This window comes from Nycticebus coucang, chromosome 20 (genome assembly GCF_027406575.1).
Source record: "Nycticebus coucang isolate mNycCou1 chromosome 20, mNycCou1.pri, whole genome shotgun sequence".
NCBI lineage: Eukaryota > Metazoa > Chordata > Mammalia > Primates > Lorisidae > Nycticebus > Nycticebus coucang.
In genome coordinates, this window is record NC_069799.1 from 60,207,959 (window position 1) to 60,235,300 (window position 27,342).

At 42.2% G+C, this 27,342-nt stretch overlaps 1 protein-coding gene across 4 annotated transcripts; it reads left to right on the plus strand.

Annotated features, from left to right (window-relative positions):
- Positions 1 to 6: 6 nt before the first annotated feature.
- Positions 7 to 26,811, plus strand: NUDT5 (nudix hydrolase 5). 4 transcript variants are annotated; one of them, XM_053573026.1, is made up of 9 exons: positions 8 to 164; positions 10,114 to 10,225; positions 11,487 to 11,554; positions 17,768 to 17,817; positions 19,022 to 19,129; positions 21,122 to 21,217; positions 22,581 to 22,682; positions 23,978 to 24,175; positions 26,573 to 26,811. In XM_053573026.1, exons 2-8 carry the CDS (start codon positions 10,163 to 10,165, stop codon positions 24,010 to 24,012), a joined length of 522 nt encoding a protein of 173 aa, XP_053429001.1. In that variant the 5' UTR covers positions 8 to 164; positions 10,114 to 10,162; the 3' UTR covers positions 24,013 to 24,175; positions 26,573 to 26,811. The 4 variants fall into 4 exon arrangements, with proteins under 4 accessions (XP_053429003.1, XP_053429001.1, XP_053429004.1 ...); XM_053573027.1 differs by lacking the exon at positions 8 to 164 and adding an exon at positions 273 to 532; XM_053573028.1 differs by lacking the exon at positions 11,487 to 11,554 and having other exon boundaries at positions 7 to 164.
- Positions 26,812 to 27,342: the final 531 nt, after the last annotated feature.

Consider the following 27,342-nt stretch of genomic DNA (forward strand, 5'->3'; position numbering starts at 1 on the left):
CTAGGTCAGAGGCGGGGGCTCTACGGGTGCCGAGAGAGGGCGCGCGTATATCCTCCTAGCTCCGCGAGAGGCGCCGGTGTCTAACCGTGGCGCCAGCATCTGCTGAAACTATTGCCTCGGGTTCGTCCTTTCTTCTTTCGTCCCACTTCCCTTCTTCACCCGCAGTAAGTAACTTGGGCGCGGGCCAGTCACCGGACGATGTCTCTTCGGGGAGGAGAGAAAGAAAGGAGGAGGACGAGAGAGGGAGCGCATCTGGATGGGGCGGACAGTGCGGGTAGCCGTGCGCGTGTCTCCCGGTCTGCAGCTGGGACCGCTACGGGGCGCGAGGGGAAAGCCGGGGATCCGGGCGGAAAAGCCTGGGCCCCTGGGAGTGAAGCGATTGGAGAACACCAGTGAAATGTTAGCTTGAGTGGGACGTTGAGACATCTGCGAAGAGTAGAATGCTTCGTTTGCGGTTGAGGGTCTTGAGAGACGGAGAGGAATCCCGCCTGTACGATCCTAGGGGTTCGACTTTGGAGGTAAAAGAGGACAGGTAAAGTTGAGAAGGCGGGGGAGAAAGTAGAATCGCCTACTTTGAACGCCGAATTCATTGAATCCAGCCCCGCAAGTTAACCCGGAAAAAAGCAGCCAGATGTTTATCAGTATTCCTGCAGTGATGGAGTCAGACTGGAAGAATTCTAATAGAATTTGTAATATCATTCCTTCTTTCCAATTTCGTTCCTTCCTGTCGCCCTGCAAAATTCGGTTTTGCTTGTTACTTTGAAAGAATGAGAAATCACTGGCTTCTGAGAGACTCCTTTAAAGTCTAGTTGTGTTTCTTAGAATTCTAAGCCTTGGGCTTATCCCTGGCACCTGTGTATAAAGGCACACATTTTAAATGTCTCCTTGAAATGGGACACGCTTACTGGTCCTAAGCAGTTTTAAATTAGAGATAAGCCCACCAACTGCAGACTTCTGTAGAAAGTTGTTTATTAGGATAATAAACTGAATCCTCTAGAGTTACCAATTCTTACCGCTGGAAAGATACTTTGTTTTTCTAAAAAATGTCACTGGTTAAGTGGTTTGTTGGGAGCATTGGTTTAAAGGATACATTTTCAAAGAAATGAATAGATTATAACGTTGCCGTGCTTGGGGGTGGGGCAGTTGTGTTTCATTTACAAGTATGTACTTCGGAGATCGAGGATTATACAATCCTTTTTGTTTTGAGGGAAAAAAGCAGCAGTGCTCCATAGAGGCTGAGAGAATAGTGCCAGTTACAGATCTAAAACAGACTTAGTGACTGACATGAGGGGTCACCCCAATTTTGTTTTGATTTGACCTAGAAATAAAAAAGTTGCAGCTAAAGGAAGTGTTAGGATTGATCAGGGCACATTTGGGCGAGGTTTTATGATGAAGATAGGAATTAATGAACGTAAGGGAACAATAAATCCAGGGAACATAGTCCTTCTGAGAGGAGTAATACTTTAACAGACCAGAAAACATTTGAATACGTAGGTTGAGGCAACTGCAAAGCTTTAATTTGGAATTGCGGTTATTTGTAGAGAAGTAGCTAAGTTTGTAAACTTACAGACACTACAGGAAAGGAATTTATACAGATAGTTTTTATTCACGCTGTATAGTTTAGAAGTGTGTTCAGTGACTTTTTAGTATTACGGTTTGTTTTAAGTAACTTGTTACCCATTTAACCAGCATCAAATAAATTGACATTAGGAACAGGTGATGCTCAAGTATTTGGAGACAGCTAAATTAGCTTTCACCATATATTTTTATTGTTAAATCATAGCTGTGTACATTAGTGCAATCAAGGGGTACAATGTGCTAGTGCTTTCACCATATTTTAACTAGCATGTTTGTCTTCACTTAGCCATGTAGTGTTTATATTCATCAGGTTTCTTCAATAAAACCTTTGCAGCAGTGGAAATAGTTGTTTTTCTTATGCATGCTGAAATATGTCAGTATTCCAAGTGATTGTGGGGGAGAGGTTATTGTGCAATTCCAGATTAAGTAATGAAAAAATAATTCCTTTTCTGAGTTCATAACATGACTAATCTTTCTAAATTCATCTTTCCAACAATCTGGCTGGGTGAGATGGTGGCTCGTATCTGTAGTTCTAGCACTCTGGGAGGCCAGTGCAGGAGAATCCCTTGAGCTTAATGAGAGGTTCTGGCATAGAACCGGGTGAGGGTTCTTAAGAAAGGAGAAGAGGCCAGTCTAGGGACAAGGAAAGACTTTTAAAGAGAGGAAAAGCAGAATGGAGACTGACCAGGTGTCAGCTCAACTCCCACACAGTTGCGAAAGGCTTGTATTAGCCTCATCAGTATAGCTGTAACAGAGCAGTGAGCCTGGAGCACCCCGGCGCTCCTCTCTAGTGAAGATCAAGATTAGGGGAACTTTGGCCGTGAGGTGCCCCAGGAACCTGGGAAGGGGATTGCTGGTTTCTGACCTGATTTTCTGAAATGGCTGCACTCCTGTCAGGGTTGTAAGAATTCTTTTCCCACTCAGGATTTTTTCTCAAACTCAGGAGTTTGAGAACAGGAGTTTGAGAACAGCCTGAGGAAGAGTGAGATCCCGTCTCTACTAAAAATAGAAAAATAAACTGGGTGTGGCAGGCACTTGTAGTCGGAGCTACTGGGAAGGCTGAGGCAGTAGTATCATTTGAACCCAGGAGTTGGGAATTGCTGTGAGTTAAGCTGATGCCAGGGCACTCTAAAGTGAGACTCTGTCTCAAAAAAAAATTTTTTTTCCCCCAAGAATCTAATGGTTCTCTCCACTTGTATATTTTGGCAATACCTCAAACTCACTGTGGGCAGTACTGTTTTCACCTTCTGAGGTCCAATCTCCTTTAAAACCATCTTCTTCTTAGAATTAGCTTGAATTTACCTCTCCCCTAGAAGCTGCTTTAGGACAAGTAATTAACTCATCTGCAAGGAATTAAATGTTTACTTGCCACTGCTACCACCTTATCCAACTCCAGTGTTATCTCTTGCCTGGACTATTACGAAAAGTCCTTTGCCAGTCATTACTATACGGATGTAACCAATTAACCTTCCCAGGGGTCACTACACTCAATTCACTATTGCTCAACCAGAATTAAATGCAATGATTATAAAACACCTGGTAAACGATTGCTGTAAACCACCAAGTGGTGTGATCTCGCCCAGTAAATGTTAGTTAACTCCCTGCCCACCCAACCCAGAAGATAAAAAAACAAAACTTTCAGTGGCTTTCCATCATTACCAAATTAAATACAGGAAGTCTTTTTGTTAACTGAGGATAATTGTCAGCAAACAAAAGATCACTTAAGTCAGTGGTTCTCAACCTTCCTAATGCCGGGGCCCTTCAATACAGTTCCTGTGGGTCATGACCCACAGGCTGAGAACCGCTGACTTAAGTGAATCCATTTGAAATGGGTGCCAAAGCTGTGGTATATGTATACCATGGAATACTATTCAGCCATTAAAAAAAATGGAGACTTTACATCCTTCGTATTAACCTGGATGGAAGTGGAAGACATTATTCTTAGTAAAGCATCACAAGAATGGAGAAGCATGAATCCTATGTACTCAATCTTGATATGAGGACAATTAATGACAAGGTTATGGGGGGGAAGCAGAAAGAGGGAGGGAGGGAGGGGGGTGGGGCCTTAGTGTGTGTCACACTTTATGGGGGCAAGACATGATTGCAAGAGGGACTTTACCTAACAATTGCAATCAGTGTAACTGGCTTATTGTACCCTCAATGAATCCCCAACAATAAAAAAAAAAGAAAGGAAAAAAAAAGAAATGGGCGCCAAAATTTTACTGTGAATGATGCAAAAGATGGATCCACAAAATGTCACATCTTAAAATTGAAATTTTAAAGTTTTATGATTATAACCAAAATTATTAAATATATCTATGCAGATTGATTCTTTGTTCCTTGTAAGTCAAATGGCTTTTCTGTGTAATCAGTCTGCCAGAACATAGAAGGCTGATTACACATGCCCAGTTTGATGCTTGCCTTTAACAACCCAATCATAAAAGTAAGTTATTTCTGCAAGAAATTGATCCGTCCCTACTACATTTCTTTCAAACTGCCTATTGATTTCGCCATTAAATTATTAAACTGTTGCAAATTTAATGGAAACTTGCACTCTTGTCAATCAGAAGCTCTGCTTATGAGTTGAGCGCCTACATCTTTCATTTGGTTGAATATTGCTGTGTTTAAAATACTCAGCTTTTATCAGGGAGAGAGATAGTTTTATATATTATATATTTGTAATACATAGCCAACATATAATTTTTGTTAAGATTTTTGCTTCATTTTGCAGCCTCAACAGATTGTAGGGATTCAGGTGTGGTAATAATTGAATCATGAGTCTGAGTACAAACAAATGCGCTAAGGATTGCTCTTTCCTCTTTAGACTGTTTTATAACTGAGTGTAACTCAAGTGAAGACTAGTAGATGAGGAGCTAGCCTTCAGAAACTTGTAGTACTCTCACTTTTTTGGCAGTCAACAGCTTGGATTTTGAGTTCTTGGTTTAACTCCTTGAATCTTGACTCCACTTAACTCTTCAGCTGTCGTTACTAATACTGAAATGCTTGAGTTTGTGAAAAATGAATCCCTTAATCATCTTCCCTTTCAATAAATGGTTATACTCGCTGCCTAACGCCAAAACCAGCTTATATAGCAACAGAAATTTGTGGTGTGCCAGTAAAGATTGTGTGCTTGGTTTACCCGAAAATTTGGGGGGTGGGAAGTGGCAGGGATCCAGAAAACCTGGGTATGCCCTTAGAAATATGTTTGCAGGGCGGCGCCTGTGGCTCAAGGAGTAGGGCGCCGGTTCCATATGCCGAAGGTGGTGGGTTCAAACCTCCCCCCCCCCAAAAAAAAAGAAATGTGTTTGCAAATGTTAACTTCATCCATTATATGTGGGTTTTTTAAGAGGGGTACGTGGAAAACTTAAGAACCACTAAGCTTGCCAAACTCTAGAAATTCCTCAACCTTGCCCTAGTTAGTGTCTCTGCTTTTGTTGGACTTCTTCCCTGTCTTCTTGGTTTCTAAATCATATCTTAATATCAAGACTGAAAATCTTTATCATTGTCCTCACTGCCTCCCAGGTGGATGTAATTTGCCTTCATAACAACCTAATGTTATGTTATCTCAGAGATAACGCAGTGTTAGGTTGTTTTGAACCGGACTTTGTCCTCCTGATTTGCTTGCTAAACTGTAAGGTGCTCGGGGGCAGGAACAGTGGTTAGTCAGATGGTGCTGAGTGTGTATGTACTCAGACAGTTCAGTTGTCACTCACTAAGCTGGCCAAGACTACTGCCTGCCACCGTACAAGAACTCCGAGAATCTCCTAACATTTTCCCTCCCTAGAGTTTTTTGCGCCTTGGAAAATTATACATCTGACACATCATAGACCTCTAGTGTTCAGACTGAACTGAGTTAAAAGGGACTGGGAATTAACACAGTTTGTGCCTTTGCGGAATGAAACTATAAAACAGCCAATATCACGAACAACTGTGTTTGTCACATACACATCATATTGACAATAGGTAGATGACCTTAAATTCTGGTGAATGAAGTGGATAAAATTCAAATTAAACTTTGCTTTTCTATCTCAGAATAGCATTGAGTTGATTCAGGCAGGCTTTATCACGGTGGTAGAGGCGTGAAATGTGGAGTTTAAACTCACCTGTGTCTTCCTGCAGCACGTTTCTTGTAGTGACTGGTCCCCAAATGGCACCACCATGTTCCTTATGTTTTTCAAATGGTGCTAAAAATAATATTCCTTTTCTGTGTCGGTCCTATGAGAGTTGCTTTTATAGTTTTCTTGACGCATTTGGGGAATCTCATAGTAAAGAATAGGCTTTTGAAATCACCCTACTGTAATCACTTATTTTTTTGTCATTTACACTGTCAGTGGATTGCTGCAGTACACTGTTTCCCTGGGTGCTGAGAGCCTTCCAGAGAATTCCTTACCCTAGAGAGGCCCAGCCCTGTCTGCCGCTTTAAAAAAAATGTATGTCTGTAGCTTTTTTTCCTAGTTCTCCAACATTCTAGTTTAAAACAATTTTATTTAAAAAAATGAAAAGCTTAATGTGCTGAGGATTGAACTTCAGACTGTTTTGTAACTGAGTCTAACTCAGTTAAATGAAGGGTGGTAGGTGAGGAACTGCCCTCCAGAAGGCCCGAAGGCTACGCTTTCACTTTGTGGGCAGTCAGCAATCCTTCCACAAGTCTGGGGGAAGCTGTAAAGATACAGAGGTAAGGGGACCTAGCAGATAACGTGAATGCATTAAAGGACTAACTGCTCTGCTTGCCTGTCCAGATATTCAGATGGAAGTGGGAGGAGCACGCTGGTCGTCTTGTGTTTCCGGTTTCTGGGAGTCCATGTGAGAGCTCGTTATAAAGCAGCGGTTCTCAACCTGTGGTTGCAACCCAATACATCCTGCATATCAGATATTTACATTACGATTCATAACAGTAGCAAAATTACAGTTATGAAGTAGCAATGAAAATTTGGGGGTCAGCACAACGTGAGGAACTGTATTAACGTGTTGTGGCATTAGGAAGGTTGAGAACCACTGTTATAAAGGAAGCTGGATGTTACAGTGTCTTCTCATAGAGTTTATACTATTAAGCACTGTGGTTCCCTGCTTTTCAGAAGTTTGGGTATGCACAGAAAAGTTATTTGGGGTTAAAATGTCACCTTTAAAAAGGAGATAGAGGGCAGCGGCTGTGGCTCAGTGGGTAGGGCGCCGGCCCCATATACCAAAGGGGCGGGTTCTAAACCGGCCCCGGCCAAACTGCAACCAAAAAATAGCGGGCGCCTATAGTCCCAGCTACTCCAGAGGCTGAGGCAAGAGAATCTCCTAAGCCCAAGAGCTGGAGGGTTGCTGACACCACAGCACTCTACTAAGGACAACAAAGTGAGACTCTGTCTCTAAAAAAAGGGGAGGGGGGAGGTAGAAATTTAATTTAATCCAAGTTTTTGTGTAGTTGTAGACCGGGTATTATGTGCACTAAATGGGGCTGATTCGTTGCCTAGAAGATATTTTTTTCTTAAATGTTATAAAAGTTAAAGGGGCTGTGCCTGTGGCTCAACGGATTAGGGCGCTGGCCCCATATGCTGGAGGTGATGGGTTCAAACCCAGCCCCAGCCAAAAACTGCAAAAATTAAAAAAAAAAATGGACTAAGACAATATTTAAAAAAAAAAAAAGAATTAAAGGGGAAAATGTTTTTCCCTCAATGTGTGTTATTGATAGAAAGGAATGAGCATGTAGAAGATAACACATCTGATAAAGCTAGAGTTCTCTCACCTGGGTGGAGAGCATGCAGGGGGCACAGGCAGCTGGGGTTCAGGTAGCTGTCACTCTGCTCAGCAGACTGCGTTGGTTGCCTTTGATTTTCTTTTCTTTTATTATTATTATTTGAGACAGAGCCTCACTCTGTTGTCCTGGGTAGAGTGATGGCATCATAGCTCATAGTAACCTTAAACTCTTGGGCTTGAGCAATCCTCTGCCTCAGCCTCCCCAGTAGCTGGGTCTACGGGCGCCTGCCTAGTTCATTTTTTTTCTACTTTTAATAGAGACAGGGTCTTGCTCTTGCTCAGTCAGGATGCTCTCAAACTCCTGAAGCTCAGGCTATCCACCTGCCTTGGCCTCCCAGAGTGCTGGGGTTACAGGTGTGAGCCACTGTGCCCAGCCTGGTTGCCTATAATAAATGGTCTGTAAACTGTCTCAACCAATGCTGGATAAAAGTTTAGCCAATAAATTATTATCTGAGACACTGTCGAAGGAATGACTGCCTGGCTGTTAATAGGGCTCTGGGTATCGATGACTGCAAGTATTTAGATATCGGTGTGGCTTGCTTACTTATTACCTAGCGTCACTGACACACGTTATGTTTCCTCACTTCTTCTCCCTTCCTCCCCACTAGAAAGTGAGATCCAGGAGGGTTTGGCTGTTCCACCCATAGCCCTATCTCACCTTTAACAGATCTGCCACAAGGCATTTAGCCAAGTTAACCTGGGATAGTCGATCAGGTATTTTTAGGGCACTTTGTGAATGCAGTTTGTTTTGTTGATTGTATTTTAGGATAGGGAAACTTGCTGTCTGGGGTAAAAATCGAAGATTTGATGGGTAGTGTAATTATCATTTTTAGTTCCAGAATAAACAAAGACCAAAGATGCTTTCCCCTAAGACAGCTGGTGAGAGAGTTGGTGCTTGTTGGTCTGGGTTTCCTCTGAAGCTGAAGTCAGGAGGTGGGGTAGACGGGCAGCTGTGGCTCAGAAGAGTCCTGAGGAGTCAGTAGCCAGGAGAAATATAGGTAGGTGACTAGAAAATGTAGACAAAGAAGAAAAAGATAAGACAGAAGCTTCCAGAGGAAGAAACAGGTCACATGGGAAAAGGATCAAGGACCAGAATAGCATCAGATGTCTCCACAGCAGTATCTGATGGTGGCAACTGAGCTGTGTCTCTGGATTCCTGATGAAAATTGTTTTCTGGCTGGTGCAGTGGCCAGAAATCCTAGCATTGCCACTTCTAAGTTTCAGCATGTCTCAAAGTCATAGTTGCACAGGAAGATTTAACGAGTCCTCTGTTATAAGAAGAGCAGGCCACTACCCCATTTGCTGTATTCTACTAATTCCTGTTTCTTGATTTATTCCTTCATAATCCTAGCTCTCTAGGAGGCCAAGGCACAGGAGGATCCCTTAAGAACAGGAGTTCAAGACTAGGCTGAGCAAGAGACCTTGTCTCTACTAAAAAATAGAAAAACTAGCCGGGTGTTGTGGCAGGTGACTGTAGTCCAGCTACTCGGGAGGCTGAGACAAGAGAATCGCTTAAGCCCAAGAGCTGGAGGTTGCTGTGAGCAGTGATGCTATGGCAATGTACTGAGGGCAATAAAATGAGACTCTGTTTCTAAAGGAAAAAAAGAAGAATTAATTGACTCAGCTCCCATAGCTCAGTGAGTAGGGTGCTGGCCACATGCACCGAGGCTGGCAGGTTCGAGGCTGGCCCAGACCTGCTAAACAACCAATGACAATTGCAACAAAAAAATAGCCGGGTGTTGTGGCAGGTGCCTGGAATCTCAGCTACTCAGGAGGCTGAGGCAAGAGAATCACTTTAGCCCAAGAGTTTGAGGTTGCTGTGAGCTATGACACTACAGAACTCTACCGAGGGCGACATAGTGAGACTCTGTCTCAAAAAAAAAAAAAAAGAATAGTGCACAACAAATGGAGTTGTGGCCTGCTCTTCTCATGGAGTACTAATTAATTCTTTCTTTGCAACTATGAGACTGAGACATGTTGAAACTTAAGAGTAAAAGAGACATGATGCTGTGAATGTATTCAGTGCCCCTGAGCTGCACACTTAAAAATGATTACAATGGGAAATTCATTTACCACGGTTTTTAAAGGGGTTTGGGAATAGAGTAGATGGGAGGCAGACATAGGCAGCACAGACAGCTCTTCAGAAGTTTGGCTGTAAAAGGTAGATAAGGAACAAAGGGGCAGGTGTGGAGAGTGGTATAATGTTCCTGCTGTTTTCCCTTGGAAAGAGTTTAAGATTTGGAGTCAGAAAATCCGATGAAGAAAATAACAAAGTGCCCCGTCCCTGCACAGCAGGAACTTGGGTAATGTGGGCTGAATGTACCGGGATGTCCCTAATTCTTTCCGGGATGTTTCCTAGCTCATTTGCATTTACTTAGCAGCAATTTGCAGATAATCACAGGAGACAAACAGCTTTGAGGGTTGAAAATAAATTTGCCATCCCAGGTGTGGTGGCTCTTGCCTTAATCCCAACACTTTGGAAGGTTGAGGTGGACAAATTACTTGAGGCCATGAGTTTGAAGCTAGCCTGGGCAGTGTAACAAGACCCCATTTCTAAAAAAAATAAAAAAATTAGGCAGTCCTGGTGGCATGTGTCTGTAGTCCCCACTACTCAGCCCAGGAGTTTGAGGTTGCTGAGAGCTGTGATCACACCACTGCACTATAGCCTGGGCAACAAGCAAGACTCCCTCCTATTTAAAAAAAAAAAAAAAAAAAAAAAAATGTTTTTGTCATTTGAGTACTTTGCTCCAGGGTCCTATGGACAAATGTTAAACAAGTCTCCTTATCTTACAGCGTGAACATCTCACCTGAGGACTGACAATAAGAACTGATTAGCTTGAAAATGGAAAACCAAGAACCAACAGATTCTTCTCAGAATGCCAAACAATGTATTATTTCAGAGGAGGTATAATTTATTTGCATTTTTTTCTTCCCTCTCCCCACATAAATCTGAGTTTAAAAGAAATACATAGGCTGTCTTTTGTGAGATGATTGTTTTTTGTTCTTAAAGACAGTTTTTAGGGATTTTCCTACTCCCTTTTCTGAGCTCACATTTTGCTCTCAAGTGGGAGCAAAGTATATCCTGTTGATTATATGCGTTAGTGAAATCAAGACTGTGTAAGTGGATTTTGCTCCTAACGAAGAATTCTTTATCTTTTTCCCTGAACAAAATAATACATTTTATGTGGATTCTAGGACTTAAGTATTTCATATTTAGTTATTACATCTTGGCTGGTTGTGGTCTTAACATGTATAAGAACAAGAAAAACCTAAGTTGTTAATTGTAGTCTAAATTCTAATCAGTTCTAGAACCAATGTGTGTCTTGTGTTGCATTCAATTTAGCTTTAAAAGTCTCTTCTTGCAGAAACCATTGCAATGGATAAGTTTTAAATCCTTCATCTTGGAACTCTCATCTTGACACCTTTCTGGAATTCTTTTTGATTTAAAATCTTTCCGTGTTGTTTGTGAACAGATCTGCTGATAATTATTAGGTTGCTGCTGGCAAGAAGTGAAAGATAGGATAGTAAGAAAAAGGCTACTGCTTTATGTATACAGTAAAACTTTCCTCTCAGTTCAGTATAGTGCCGTGGGTAAGTTAGTCCCGGTAACTAAAACTCTTCAGGGTCTAGGCAGAACAATTCTGGGGTGCCCTTCTCAGATTGGGGTGGGAAAGCCATATATCTGATGGGAAATCTAGTCCTTGACCTGGTTTCCCACTGCCCAAGTTAGCTTTTCCAATGTGTGATGACAGATGGTAGGAAAACAACAATGATGAATTTTTACCTGCTAAAACCACCTGTGTGGCTAACACTTAGATCGAGGAGCAGAACATTAGGAGCATCCAGAAGACCTCTCACCCCGGAGTGCACCCCTCCAGTTACCCCTGCTCCTCCCACCCCCAGGAGTTTATAGGCTGTCTTTTCTTTTCACTTCTTATTACTACCTCAAAAACTCCAAAAAGAAGCAGAACTATCCTTTAGAAAAACAACTTTGAATAACTCCTCTGAACTGAAAACTTACCCACACATTATTGGGAGGGAAACGTGATTGATTATTGGGAGGGCTATATAGAGACAATTTGGAGATAGAAGGAGATAAAAACCCTTTTAGATAAAAAACAACTTGGTTTGAAAGTTTCCCAACTTATTATCTGATATCCTTTTAGTTAATTTCAGAAGGAAAATGGGTCAAGCTTGAAAAAACAACTTACATGGATCCTACTGGTAAAACTAGGTAAACATTTTTTTTCTCTTGTAAAATGTTCGGTCGATATTTGGGTTCTCAGGGTCTCTGTGGAGTGTTTGGAATAAATTTTGGTGTTTTCCTTTTTTGTAAATAATTTTAAATAAAGAATATAATTTAGCTGTTTTACCATTGTTAAACTATTTGGATCATTCATAATCTCTGAATAAAATTGGGTTGTAATTATGTTACAGTAACTAATCAGAAATGTATTTTAATACCATTTTCCCTACATAGACTAGCACAGACCTAAAATTTTTAGGCCAAGCCTGATTTAAGCTATGAGATGACAGAATCATAGTAGGTGTTGCTTTCTTCTCATAAAGCCAATGTTTTCTTTTTGTTTGTTTGGGGTTTTTTTTGAGACAGAGCCTCAAGCTGTTGCCCTAGGTAGAGTGCTGTAGCCTCACAGTTCACAGCAACCTCCAACTCCTGGGCTTAAGCAATTCTCTTGCCTCAGCCTCCCAAGAGCTGGGACTACAGGTGCCTGCTACAACGCCCAGCTATTTTTGGGTTGTAGTTGTCATTATTGTTTGGCAGGCCCAGGCTGGATTCGAACCTGCTAGTTCTGGTGTATGTGGCTGGCGCCTTAGCCGCTTGAGCTACAGGCGCTGAGCCAGCCAATTTTTATTTTAATCTCCAAATTAGAAGAACAAAATAGAAAATAAAAACATTGCTGATTTTGAAGTAAAATTTATATGCCTGCCTCATAAAAAATGTAAGGTGGAAAAAAATATTTTATAAAGCTTATTTCACATGTGTCAGTAGGCATAAAGATATTATACCTTTAGACCTAATAATCCCATTCTGAGAATATGTTAAGGAAATTATCTATTATTTGGAATTAGATTTTTATATATAAGAAATGCTCATCAGGGCAGCGCCTGTGGCTCAGTCGGTAGGGCGCCGGCCCCATATACCGAGGGTGGCGGGTTCAAACCCGGCCCCGGCTGAACTGCAAACCAAAAAATAGCTGGGCGTTGTGGCGGGTGTCTGTAGTCCCAGCTACTCGGGAGGCTGAGGCAGGAGAATCGCGTAAGCCCAGGAGTTGGAGTTTGCTGTGAGCTGTGTGAGGCCATGGCACTCTACCGAGGATGATAAAGTGAGACTTTCTCTACAAAAAAAAAAAATGCTCATCAAAATTTTAATAGAAAAATTGAAAGCAGCCTAAATATCTTTAAAATAAGGTACTAATTGTTACGTGTATTTACTTAGTAAAAATTATGCAGCCATCTAAAAAGCAGGTTATGACTTGATCTTTTGGCTAAGATCAAGTGTAAAAGCAGATTATGAAGACAACCTAGCAATGTGAGAAAAGTTATTGATAACAAAATAGAAAAGTGAGCTCAGTGCCTGTACCTCAAGCCGCTAGAGCGCCGGCCACATACACCCGAGCTGGTGGGGTCAGATCGCCCCAGCCCACCAAACAACAATGACAACTGCAACAACAACAAAAAAATAGCCGGCATTTTGGTGGGCGCCTGTAGTCTCAGCTACTTGGGAAGTTGGGGCAAGAGAATCGCTTAAGCCCGAGAGTTTGAGGTTGCTGTGAGCTGTGATCCTCACAGCACTCTACCCAGAGTGACAGCTTGAGACTGTCTCAAAAAAAGAAAAAAAAAAGAAAGAAAAGTGTATATATGCTTCTTAAATGCTGCAAAATAAGGTAGAAGAAAAGATCAGAAGGAAAAATATGGCAAAAAAAAAAAAAAAAAATGGAAGCTATGTGACTAATCTTTTTTTCTTTTCTTTTCCAGATTTTTTTATTTAGTAATCTTTAACTTTAAAAAAGTAATGTGTTAAGGGCGGCGCCTGTGGCTCAGTCGGTAGGGCGCCGGCCCCATATACCGAGGGTGGCGGGTTCAAACCCGGCCCCGGCCAAACTGCAACCAAAAAATAGCCGGGCGTTGTGGCGGGCGCCTGTAGTCCCAGCTACTCGGGAGGCTGAGGCAAGAGAATCGCTTAAACCCAGGAGTTGGAGGTTGCTGTGAGCTGTGTGAGGCCACGGCACTCTACCGAGGGCCATAAAGTGAGACTCTGTCTCTACAAAAAAAAAAAGTAATGTGTTAAAATAAAGTATTTACTTAATGAAATACAAAAGGGAATAAAACAGAATGGCAAAGTAAGAACACAACTAAATTTAGTGTCTGGATTACATGATTTAAATTCATTAATACAAAGACTCCATTTGTTAAGTGATCAAATAAGAATACATGGTGGTGAGGAAATGCATCTCTCATCAAGGTGAAAATACATGGACTTGTCAGAAATCTAAACAAGTTTCTATTGTATTTACTAAACTCAAAAACCTTAATAAGACCCAATGTTGGAGCCTTATTGGAAATTAAGTTATATTAACACTGTTGAATTAAAACCCAACCAACCTGGTTGACTCTGCCAGTAAAACAGGAAAAAAAAGTTAAGAATAAAGTAAAACCCACCACTAAAAAAGCGGTGCACGCTATGATCCAAGGACGCTGTGGAAGACTGTGACTCTCATTTAAAGTGTCAGGTGAATTTGACATGAGAACTGAATAGGAAAGAAGTAGGAGACACAGCCACGCCCAGTACAGAAATGTGACATGGCCCAAGCCTTAGTGAGCATAGTATGTTCAAATGTATTTATGTGTGTAAAACATGTACAGAGATTGGAACCCAATTTATAGAGATAGTGTTTGATTCTCTTTCCTATAAAACTGGGTTTATAACACAATTTGCCGTTTTTAACCCTAATTAGTCTAAAGAATATTTGTTGACACCTGCTTATCTCTTCACTAGTCATCTTCCCTTGTAGCATTTCTCAGTCAGGGGTGTGCATCAGAATCACTTCTGGGTAGTCTGTGTCAGCAGTTTGGAAATGGGCTCTGACGTCTCTCCCACACTACCGTGTTTACATACGGCCTATTTACCATGCGCACCTCCATTCCTACATGCCTAGGTCTTCCTCCCGGCCTTCAAAGAGGTTTTATGCAAAGCACTAATATTTTATACCAGAATGTCAAGGTTTGAAGTAGCTCTTGCATTTTCCAGAAGGAAACGTACCATGATTTGTACATTTATCAAATGTGTTATCTGTTACCTGACATAAAAAGCATGTATATACAGGCTGAGCATTCCTAATCTGAAAATCCACAGTTCAAAGTGATTCAAAACCCAGAACTTAACTGAGCGCCAACATGATGCCACAGGTGGAAAATTCTATGCCTGACCTCATGTGATGGGTTGCAGTCAAAACACAGGTATACAACACAGTCTGAGTCCACAGGGAAAAAAGACCCTCGCAGCCCCCTTCAGTTACAGCCCATCCTTGTGCACACATACCGAGACTCACCCTTGCACGTGTGCCCACACAGGGATAAAATGGTACATGAATAGGCTAGATGTGCCAAAGCCACAGTGTCCCGCAGGGGGCCAAGACCTACATGTATTACTTACTGTGGGTTTTTTGCTCATCTTCTGCTCTGTGATGTAAAAATATACTTGCAAATGTCAAGTAGGCCTGCATGATACCTAGAGTAATGCAAGACTCCAAAACCCCCCAAATCTGAGCCCCTTCTGGTCCCAAGCATTTCAGATAAGGACTACTCATCATCTCATCATATACATTCATCCCTCAGGATCCATGGAGATTGGTTCCATGACCCCCTACAGGTACCAAAATCCGCAGATGCTCAAGCCCCTGATACAAAATGGCAAAACGGCGTATCGTCTGCATATAACCTATGTACGTCCTCCCAGATACTCTAATTCTTCTGTAGATACTTCTAGTAGCCATGACAATGCAAATGCTGTGTAAACAGTTGTGTTTAGGGAATAATGACCAAAAAACTGTACATGTTCAGTGCAGGTGTGATTTTTTTTTTTTTTTTGTAAACAGTTGTGTTTAGGGAATAATGACCAAAAAACTGTACATGTTCAGTGCAGGTGTGATTTTTTTTTTTTTGTAAACAGTTGTGTTTAGGGAATAATGACCAAAAAACTGTACATGTTCAGTGCAGGTGTGATTTTTTTTTTTGCAAATATTTTTGATCCATGTTCAAAATATTTTTCCCAAATATTTGATCCAGTTGGTTGAATCCGCAGATGCACAACCCACTCATAGAGGGCAGAGTAAGGGATACAACAGCCGCTAGAAAATCCTTTGTTCCACTGTCACATTCATGGATGAAGCTATGGAATTAATTTTAGAAGTATAAAATGTGCTGGCTGGGGCGGTGCCTGTGGCTCAGTCGGTAAGGCGCCGGCCCCATATACCGAGGGTGGCGGGTTCAAACCCAGCCCCGGCCAAACTGCAACCAAAAAACAGCCGCGTGCTGTGGCGAGCGCCTGTAGTCCCAGCTACTTGGGAGGCTGAGGCGGGAGAATCGCTTAAGCCCAGGAGTTGGAGGTTGCTGTGAGCTGTGTGAGGCCATGGCGCTCTACCGAGGGCCATAAAGTGAGACTCTGTCTCTAAAAAAAAAAAAAAAAAAATGTGCTGGCTGTATGTCCAGATAATGCTGACGCCATCCTTCGTTACCCCTCCTGCCTCTTCCGTTGCTGAACTAGAGGGAAGAAGGAAAACAGGCTTTCCTGCAGCAAAGGAGACTGAAGGATGGGGTGATAAATGGAAGCAGAATTCTAAGTCTAGAAGAGGTTCTGGAGATAAAATACTCATTTCCAAGTTTTACAAAGGAGAAAGCAGTCTCCTACAGTCTCCAGGAGATCGTAGCTTTGGTAGAGTAAGATTTTCTGAGTCTCAGTCTTATGTCTCTGAGTCCCGTTAAGATTCTGGAGCTCTCCCAGGGCGTTCTTGTTCTAGTATGTTTCTTACAAATGCATTTCTATTTTGTTGCTCATTATTTATGGCTCGTTGCTGCTTAGTACTTCACCTTAACCACCATAATGACACTACTCTTTTTGTTTCCCTTATTCCTAGTGTATTTGGGATGGGACCTTCAGTGCTTTTCCCAGCCCTCTCTTCTTCCGTCTTTAGGATTAACCTTAAGAGGGAGCAGAGGGAGCTGTGCCAAAAGGTGTTCTGTCTCTTGCCACCTGTGTTATTATCAGCGTTGGTTTGGGTTGGCTTCTTGCTACTAACAAGAATGTTGGGCTGCTGTGAGTTGTCAGAGTAGTCTGTTTGATATTTACTCTTTAGAATTTGGGTACAGTGCTGAAAGATGTATAATTTACAGACAGTTCTTTTCTGTTTTTTTCAAACCAGATTAAATATCTGAAGTTTATGATAGAAATGTCAGGAGGCCCAAATTTTAGGGATAACCAGATAAAAAGTACAAGCAAGAGGAGTCCTCAGTCATGTTCTTTAACTCATCCCCTTGGGATGCAGGTGTTGACCCCTTTTCATCCCAGTGCCCAGAGCACCGCGATGTCTGCTTCCTTTAGAAGCAGTCCTAAAATTGCTTCTGCGTTCCCTTCTCCTCACACTGCTTTTTCCACTGTAGGGATAAGAGGGTGAAAGGGGATTTCCTCTCGTACCCTTTCTGTTTAAGGTGCTGAATTGTTTCAGTAACTGAATCTTCCATACCTCTGTCCAGTGTTCCTAGGAGAGGAAGTAGAATAGCACATGTTACCAAAAAACTGAATTAGGTAACACAAATAGCTAATTAGGAGTAAAGCCAGAAAAGGGAGCAGGAATCTGCTGTTAATTCACTTAACTTTTTCCTCCAGGGACCATTTTTTCCCCTTAGATAAGATCTCACACATGCAAAGTCAAGTGCTTACCTAAGTTTAATAATTCCTTGATTAATAAATGGGAATGTTCTACTTTCTTCAAATCGCATTTAAAAAATCAAAATTATATAAATAATTATGGTAGTAGGTAGTTCACACTGTGCTCAGTAACTTTTGTTCTTAGAGCTGGGGCTGGGATTCTACTGGCTCCATTTGCAACACCTGCTTAATAGCCTTTCCAGCTGTGATCACCAGCTGTGCTTCTTGCCAGTAGACCTGTGATTCAAATTACAGAGTCCAAGTGCTCAGCACGCTTCCATTTAGATGGCACCCTGAGGGTTTGGGTGATGGCTTTCTTTGGTACTTTCAGAAGAGCGCAGTTAGCTTTTTCTACCCTATCTTCATCGTGGTCTTCTTACCGACCTCACCAGTACACTTGCATGCATTGCATGCATTTAAGAAGTTCTGGTTGTACATAGAAGACCTAAGAAAATTCTCCTCTTTGGCACTAATGACTTTTTTTCTTCTCTGCCTGGACAGAACCTGGGAAACAGTGAAGCGTACCACCAGGAAGGGACAATCTGCTGATGGTATGAACGCAAACCTATTAGAATTCTTCAGAAAGGAAGTTAGCTGATGTGATTATGGGGGTTAATGTAATCAAGGCCTCAGCACAGACTTATCTTCAGTTATGGTCTTTTAAGTCTCCTCTGTTAGTTTTTGCGGTGCAATGTAACTAGCTTCTGCCTCCATTTATCTAATTTCAGAACAGTATTTTGTTATTTTGGTTTTTTTTTTATCAGAACAGTGTTTCTGAGGGGAAGATGTACCGATGCTTTTAGCTAAGCATAAATCATTGTAATTTGAAGCCATATACTGTGTCTAGGCATGTTATGACTTGTAGAAGTCCTTTCTGTTCTGTTCAAAGGATCAAGGTGAGAACCTTTAGTTTGGAAAAATTACTTGGTACATCTTTATGCTTGTTGGCCACTTGCTTTATCAACTGATAAGGAAAAGACATTCATTCAGTTCACTTTCCCTTCCAGGCATGAATGCTTTGACTGCAAAGAGTCCAGAAACAATCCTGAAAATCACCTCTGGTCTAGGGGAAGTTGGGCAATAGGCCTTTACTATTTTTCCACTTTGTTTGGGTTTCTGTTTTTACTGGAAGCAAACAGCACTGTGCTCCAGCTGCCGTTCTTAACTGATGGAGAAGGTCTTAGGAGGCTGACTGCTCCTCCTGGGTGGTTTGTGTTTTTCAGAACTCAGTAGTTTTTTGTTTTTCTTTTGTTTCAAGTAAGGCCAAGTACCTTTGGAGACCCTAAAACAGTCATTTAGTTAGCATATTCACAAACGGCGGAACTTACTCGCTTTATTGCTTAAAGGAAACACAAGAGCACGTAGATCATTGTAACTTCACCAACAACCTAGCATGGTGAGAAATGGTTCCATCAAACTTTATGTTCTAAACCTAGTGTGAAATGTTTCATTTTAGTTTTGATTTTATTTTTGAGAAACTGACAACTAAATGAGCTTTTTGTTTTAAAACAACATTCAAACAACATAGAAGTGCGATTATTTTTTCTTTAATTATGCTTTTCAGTGAGACTAGCTCCCAAGGTTAACTGCCAGTATCATAGATGAAGTTAACTTATAGCTAATGGCAAATATTACGGTACCTTTTGGATGTGGAAATTACTTTAAATATGGGGTTTTAGTTAGCTTGCTCTAAGAAATTGCTGGTATCACTGACCTTTCATTACAGATGTCCTTGGTGTCATTTCCTGGTGACAGGTGTAGCAGTCATCCCTGTGTTGCAGAGAACTCTTCACTATGAGTGTATCATTCTAGTGAAACAGTTCCGACCACCGATGGGCGGCTACTGCCTAGAGTTCCCTGCAGGTGAGTAACTGGAGATAGTGTTGCTTCTCAGGGATCACTGGCTTAAGCCAGGGCAAAGCATGTGAATTGCAAAGCTTGGGTCTTTAACACCCTTTTGTAGTTCCACAAAACAAAACCATTTTCCTAGTGGGGCTCCTCCTGGCCACCAGGTCCCACGCATCCACTAAGCCCATGTATGTGAGGGCAGCCGCCACACTGTCACCCTTCTCTCTCTGACCTCTCTTGGACTAATTGCTCGTCCCCAATTTGTTGACTTATTTTCTGTCACTAGTGATCTGCCCCTAAACAGAAATTAACAAATAGCCTAGACTCTCAACTCTAAAAGCCATGAATGGAAAAGACAGCTTCATCTGCCCTCTTGTTCAAATTCAAGACATGATTTGAATTTGAACAAGAATTTTTTTTTTGAGACACATTTTCACTCTGTCTTCCTCAGTAGAGTATTGTGGCATCATAGCTCACAACAACCTCAAACTCTTGGGCTCAAGTGATCCTCCTGCCTCAGCCTCCCAAGGAGATGGGACTGTAAGTGCCCACCATAACACTGGGCTATTTTTTTTTCTTTTTAGACAGTCTCACTATGTCACCCTTGTTAGAATACTGTGGCATCACACCTCACAGCAACCTCAAACTCTTAAGTGATTCTCTTGCCTCAGTCTCCCAAGTAGCTGGGACTACAGGCGCCCACAACAACGTGCTATTTTGTTGTTGTTATTGTTGTTTTTATTGTCATTTGGCAGGCCGGGGCCAGGTTTGAACCCTCCAGCCCCGGTGCATGTGGCCAGCGCCCTAGCCGCTGAGCTATAGGCCCTGAGCCAACACTGGGCTATTTTCAGAGACAGGGGTCTCACGCTTGCTCAGGCTGGTTTCAAACTCCTGAGCTCAGGCAGTCTACCTGCCCCAGCCTCCCAGAATGTTAGAATTATAGCCTTGAGCCACTATGCCTGGCCAAGAACATTTTATTTCAATTACACAGTAAAGCTGTCCAGAATTTAATAGTCCCTGTATAATCACAGGACTTTATTGGATTGTTCCCATCTGAAGAGAGTAAATCTCATTTGTCATTAGTGGTGTCAGTTTGTATTTTGATAGTGAGTTTATGATAACACACAGTTAATTATTTTCTGTCTCGTTTACTTACCATTTTACGGAAGAAATTAATAACATTAAGAGAAAAATAGCCTGTCTTTCTTTTTTTCTTTACTTTTTTTTTTAAACTCCTTTCAGGAAAAAGAGTCTGAGTTGCTGCCTGCCTCCCCCACGTGGCCTGTTTTCTCAGAGTGAGCACATAGTCACTAAGAGTCCACCAGCCTGCACTTTGTTCCTTTCTGGCATTTCACTACAGGGCCTTAATATTTTTCTGTGAGGGAGGAAGACAAGATAGGTAATACTGTCACCATCTTATCTATAAGAAAACAAAAAATGACTAAGCTTCCTGTGCTGGAGTCACACCAGCTACACACCTAAGCCAGAGAGCCACCACGGCATCACGTGTCCTCCCAGATGCCGTCCACACCGTACACAACAGCGGTGAGATGGTCGAGGAAAACCCTGGCTCTAAACAAGAGGAACACATGGTGCCTCTCAGAACCCACTTAACCGCCTAGGCCTTTATTCTTACGCCTTTTTTTTCTATAAAAGTCGCAAGCCTCAGGTGGCGGGTTTGAACCCAGCCCCAGCCTAACTGCAACAAAAAAATAGCTGGATGTTGTGGTGGGTGCCTGTAGTCCCAGCTACTCAGGAGGCTGAGGCAAGACAATGGCCTAAGCCCAGGAGTTGGAGGTTGCTGTGAGCTGTGATGCCACGGCACTCTACCGAGGGCAACAAAATGAGACTCTGTCTCTAAAAAAAAAAAGTCCCAAGCCTCAGTTTTATCTGTAAGAATATACACTGTTCACTGTGCTCTGAATTCTTCTAACGTAGCTCAGCAGCAACTATGTTAGAAGGAGGAGAGGTTCCCTGGCCCGTCTTACAAAGGGTTTGGACTTCCAGGTCTCATAGATGATGACGAAAGCCCAGAAGCAGCTGCTCTCCGCGAGCTGGAGGAGGAAACTGGCTACAAAGGCGACATTGCGGAATGTTCTCCAGGTTGGTGCTGCTTTCCAGCTGTGCACTTAAGGACAGACTGTTGAAAAGTCACCAAGCAATAGATTTATCCAGGTCTGAAGGGAGGGATTCGTTGGGTGTCCTTCCTGGTCAGAATTCACATGGCTTTTATTCGGCTGATTCACTGAAGAGAAATCCTGGATTAGGATTAGGTCACCATCTGAATGAATCTCTCCTCCCCGTACGAGTAATCTGGAGTAAGAAGGACCTGAAGCTGGGGAGGAGTTAGGAAATTTCCCATACCTCAAGCTGTATCATTTACCCACCTCATCCATGTGCTGTGTTCCTCACTAGATGATTTTTTCCTTGACGTGGTGAAAGGATTTATGACTTATCAGTACCATCGAACACCTCAGGCTATCAAACTTGAAGCAGAAACTCTGGGAAAAATATGAATATTGGCTCGGCGCCCATAGCTCATTGGGTAGGGCGCTGGCCACATACACCAAGGCTAGAGGGTTTGAACCCAGCCTGGGCCTGCTAAACAACGACAACTACAACAAAAAAAATAGCCAAGCATTGTGGCAGGTGCCTGTAGTCCCAGCTACTTGGGAGGCTGAGGCAAGAGAATCGCTTAAGCCCAAGAGTTTGAGATTGCTGTGAGCTCTGATGCCACAACACTCTACTCAGGGCGACATAGTGAGACTCTGTCTCAAAAAAAAAAAAAGAAAAAGGAAAATATGAGTATTTCCACATCAATGCTTTGCAGTCCTATGGTGTATACTGACTGAATATGATAACTGTACTTTCCTACATCATTTCTATGTGACTATAAATCACAAACTGTCTTCCTCCTAAGATATTCAAGTAGTGAGGCAAACGACAAAAGGGACTGAAACCTGTGACTGCGGGTTTGTTTTGTTTTGTTTTTGTTTTTGTTTTGTAGAGACAGAGTTTCACTTTATGGCCCTCGGTAGAGTGCTGTGGCCTCACACAGCTCACAGCAACCTCCAACTCCTGGGCTTAAGCGATTCTCTTGCCTCAGCCTCCCAAGTAGCTGGGACTACAGGCGCCCGCCACAACACCCAGCTTGTTTTGTTTTGTTTTTTAAGATAAAAGAGTCTCACTATGTTGCCCTTGGTAGAGTGCTGTGGTGTCACAGATCACAGCAACCTCAAACTCTTGGGCTCAAGAGATTACCTTGTCTCAGCCTCCCAAGTAGCTGGGACTACAGGTGCCTGCCACTACTCCTGGCTGTTTTTTTGTTGCAGTTGTCGTTTAGGTGGCCTGGGTTGGGTTTGAACCCACCAGCCTCGGTGTATGTGGCTGGCGTACTAACTGCTAAGCCTTGGGCGCCGAGCCTGTGACTGCTGTCTTTAAGATAGTCTACTGCTTCCCTCCACAGCTGTCTGTATGGACCCCGGTTTGTCAAACTGTACCACCCACATCGTGACAGTAACCATTAATGGAGATGACGCAGAAAATGTGCGACCCAAGCCAAAGCCAGGTGGGTGTGTGTAGGCTGTGTTTAAGTTGGAGAGTTGCATTAAATATCTTTTCACTTACTACGAGTTTGATTTTTGATTCGTTCAAAGGTCTTTCATGGGAAGAACCATAGTCTTCCATAGATACTTTACCAGTACTTTCATCTGTTTTCCTAGTCTTGTGTGTTTTGGCATTTTTCTTTTACTACTTGATGGATGTTTCTGCTTTCTTTATATAAAATGTTACCTTATGTATTTCCATAATTTCTGCACAAAGTTTATTCCCACTTACTGATATGAATTAGAGACCTGTAAAAGGTGAGAAGCTTCAGAATCTCCACTGTCCATGTCAGAATTGTCCATGTGTATTCTAAGAAAGTTGTGATTGTTGTGGGCAGCACCTTATTCACTATCCCTTATTGAGTTCTGTATTTAGAGAAGGACTTAGGAAATTCTTTGCTGTATAATATTTCTTTGTAAGTTCAGGTTACAAACTGAACTTTAATGCCTCCGTCCATTCCATGTCCTTCCCCACCCCCTTTAAAGGGGATATTTATATATATGACAGTACAGTAAATCACGTAGGAGTGATTCATTCTCACCTTGTTAGTTCCTATCTGTGTTTCAGTATCCCGCTGCAGCTAATTTTAAGTGCTTAATTTTTGAACTGCAAATTTACGTATGACTCACTGCAGAAAAGTTTGGCAGTTCCTCAAAAAGTTAAATATAGAATTATTATAGGATCCAGTATTTCCACTCCTGAGCATATACTCAAAAAAACTGAAAGCACCACCCTGGGCAACATAGTGAGATCCTGTTGAGAAAATTAGCCAGGCACACACCTGTAGTCCCAACTACTTGAGACAGCTGAGGCAGGAGGATCACTTGAGCCCAGGAGTTCCAGGCTGCAGTGAGCCGTGATTGTACCACTGCACTTCAGCCTGGGAGACACAGCAAGACTCTGTCTTAAAAAAACAAAAGTTCTGGAGGTGGGTAGTGGTGATTGCATAATACTGTGAATGTTAGGTGATTCTACTGAACTATACCCCTAAAAATGGTTAAAATGGTACATTTTTTGTATGTTGTACATATTTTACCACAGTATTATACATATATGTCAAAAGGATATGTACATATTTAGAATATGCTTTAAATTTTGGTAATGTGATTTGGAGAATCATAATTTATATGTTGAATTTGTGTTACAATGTATGTAAAGTAAGGCAGCAGAGATCCGGTTTCTGGTAAATTCTTAGAGTCTCCCAGTGTACACCACTCCGGGCCTTGCTAAAGTGCTCTTCCTTCTGTTTATTTTCAGGGGATGGAGGTATGTTATTCAGCTCCCTGTGGTGACCAGCTGTGTGGCTTGGGATGGTGGTAAAGGCTACAGACAATTTCGGGTCTTTTGACAGGTCTTTGACAGGTTCTTTGGCTTTGTTTTCATATGTACTTTTTTGTTTAGAATTTGTGGAAGTAATTTCTTTACCAAAGAATGACCTGCTGAAGAGAATTGATGGTAAGCATTTCTACAATTGTTATGCAACTCTATTTTTCCCTGTGCCCATCCCCAGTAAAGGGAACATAAATACAACTCCATTTCTTTGTCCTCTACATATCATTAAAGTCAAATACCTAGAAACTGGAGTTCACCAATACTAATTTTCCATTCTGGGTGGCAGAGAGTTTGAAAAAATGAGCAAAACATTCTATGTCAAGTGAGTTTTTTTGAGGCTTTTTCCCTACAGAATGGTCAAGTTCTAGTAGAACTTGTCTAAACATAATCTTTAGTCCATAGCATTGCAAAGGTGTAGGTAACTATCAGTGGTTCTCAACCTGTGGGTCACGACCCACAGGAACTGTATTAAAGGCTCATGGCATTAGGAAGGTTGAGAACAACTATCCTAGCTTTTCCTTGAGTATGCTAGTGTGTCAGATGGTCCTTTGTGAATGGTGTTAAGTTAGAAGAGAGTTTAACAATATTCCTTCAACAAATAGTTGAGATGTCTGCTCTGTACTTGTTGTGCTGGCATAATGAACCAAAGTAGCTGTGTGACCCCTAGGAAATCACTGGTCATCAGTTACATGGTGCGCTTCTTGGCCAGCCTGTCTCACAGGGATTTTGTAGAAACTAAGTAAGGTTATAATAGGGAGAGAGGTCCCAGGTGATACAACTCCATGGAGAGATACTGCGCTGATTACAGGACGTAGGCCTTCAGGGAGCCTCTGTGTGGGCTGGGTGGATCCCATCCACTTGTTTGTAAAACAGCAGACACTTCTCATAATCTGAATATTTCATTGATTGTATTTAGCTAATTGATACTAGATTTTCTGTTTTTAAATAATTATTTCAAAATTTGATCTGAAGGTTTGAGAAGTTTTTGATGTCCTTCCATGGGTACCAGTGGCTTACAGTTTCACTTTATCACTCGAGCACTTTCTTTTAAAATGTCTGTTATTTGCTTGAAAAATTGAGTGGCTCTTTCAAAGCTGCTGTGATTTCAGATGCCTAGATAGCTGGCATTCCTCCTCTACCTTTGAGTAAAAACCACCTCAAGGTCTCGGAGCCAGCGTCAGAAGTAATCACACTGAAGAGGTACAGTAGAGTCTGACGGGCTGACTGCTACTAGTTACCACTTCCAGCAGGGTCCTTGGGCTCTTCAAGGTTTTTCTCATTAAACAGGAACAGCAATAGCACCTCCCTCAGAGGGACACGTAGAAATGGGATAATGTAGGCAAAGCACTTGGCATGTGAGTGTGTAAATATCGTGTGCCACGTTTTTATTAGAAGAGTAACCTTTTTAACAAATGCTTTCCTTCTCCCTTCTACCTAACTTCCCTTTTGGTCTTAAAAGAGAGAGAAAAAAAATAGAGGAAGAGGCAGCACCTGTGCTCAGTGGTTAGGGCACCAGTCACATACACCATGGCAGGTGGCTTCAAACCCAGCCCAGGCCTGCGAATCAACAATGACAACTGCAGCAAAAAACTCCCAACTGCTACTTGGGAGGCTGAGGCAAGAGAATCGCTTAAGCCCAAGAGTTAGAGGTTGCTGTGAGCTGTGATGTCACGGCACTCTATCCAGGGTGACATAGTAAGACTCTTGTCTTAAACAAAACAAAGAAAAAGAGCAAGAGAGGGGAGGGAGAACAGACTATCTGTATAAAGAGCAAGAGATGAAAGAGCCAGACTTGCCTAGCTTTATCAAAATAGAGTAATCACACCGTTTATTCAAGTAACATTTGAGAAGTTGTAAAGAAGGTGCTTTAAGGCCAGTTTGCCACAAAGAATAGCATTCATTCAATTCAACACTCAGCAAGCATCTGCCGTGTCCAGATGACTAGGACATGATCCCTGCCTTCAAAGGTGAAAATGTCTCCAGGCTTGTTCCTATTGTTCCACACACGTGTCTGGGAAACAGACTAAAAGTCTGACAACCTCCATCTGAAATAGATGTTCTTAGGAAAACCTGTGGTAATTAAGATTCTGGGGCCTCATTCTTGGTAGGGTACCTCCAGCCCTAACATGCACCAACTTGTAGGGGGAAAATGTGCCCCCAGCAGTGAGAAAGACACCTGAGTCCCTCAGTAAGATAGTATAAACACTGTATAATGAGTCGCAAAGCCCTACCTGAGCTATTCTATAAAGGAAGTATAAAAATCAGATGTGTAAACGTATAACTTTCCTGTTTTTAACACTAAAAATCATTATCTCTAATGTTCTTGTCCCATCCTGGGGAAATAATCCTGCTTTTAAAGGCCTTTGTTCTTCCTTAAAGACCCTTGAAAGCAGAAAATGTTATGTCAGCTGTATCTGCAGTAGAGACTGGCGTGTATAGTTGCTCAGTAAACACTGGATGCTAAGCCGTGTCGTCTCCCATTGACTGCATTATCTGTGTTGTGTTCTTTGCTTCCTGCAGCTCTGGTAGCTGAAGAGCATCTCACAGTGGATGCCAGAGTCTATTCCTACGCTCTGGCATTGAAACACGCAAACACGAAGCCTTTCGAAGTGCCCTTCCTGAAATTTTGAGGCCACAGACAACGCTGGCCATGTTTTTATAAACAAGACCACCAGGCCTTCTCCACCAAGACTTTGTATTCAACTTAGTTTAATGTAAATTTGAAATTAGCTTTTTCATAAAATAAAAGCAGCACAGAATGCACGTGGTGGTAGTATGGAATTGTAATTACAGGTAGGCTGTATCCTTCATTTAAATGTGTTAAACTCCAGCTCACATTAGTGAAAAAGAACATAAATGCAGATGTGTTTACTCCAAAAGTATTTTAAACTCAACTGTTACTTTTCTAGTCTAGGAGATGGGATATTTCCATAGGAAAAGAGACCTGAATTCCAAATTAGGTCAACTATTCCCACTCTTAACCCCCAGTATTAAATTCTATAGCTGGATATGCAGATAACTATTTACTGCATTGCTGTTTTTAAAACTCCTTTAAAAAATCATACATTGGGGCAGCGCCTGTGGCTCAGTGAGCAGGGCGCCGGCCCCATATGCCGAGGGTGGCGGGTTCAAACCCAGCCCCAGCCAAACTGCAACAAAAAAATAGCCGGGTGTTGTGGCGGGCGCCTATAATCCCAGCTGCTTGGGAGGCTGAGGCAGGAGAATCGCCTGAGCCCAGGAGTTGGAGGTTGCTGTGAGCTGTGTGAGGCCACAGCACTCTACCGAGGGCA

Excerpts from the sequence above, each read along its gene's own strand:
- NUDT5 (XM_053573026.1), top strand. The coding sequence starts at position 10,163 with ATGGAAAACCAAGAACCAACAGATTCTTCTCAGAATGCCAAACAATGT. Across the intron at positions 19,130-21,121 it reads CTGCCTAGAGTTCCCTGCAG|GTCTCATAGATGATGACGAA; the intron begins GTGAGTAACTGG and ends TTGGACTTCCAG. Across the intron at positions 22,683-23,977 it reads GCGACCCAAGCCAAAGCCAG|GGGATGGAGGTATGTTATTC; the intron begins GTGGGTGTGTGT and ends GTTTATTTTCAG.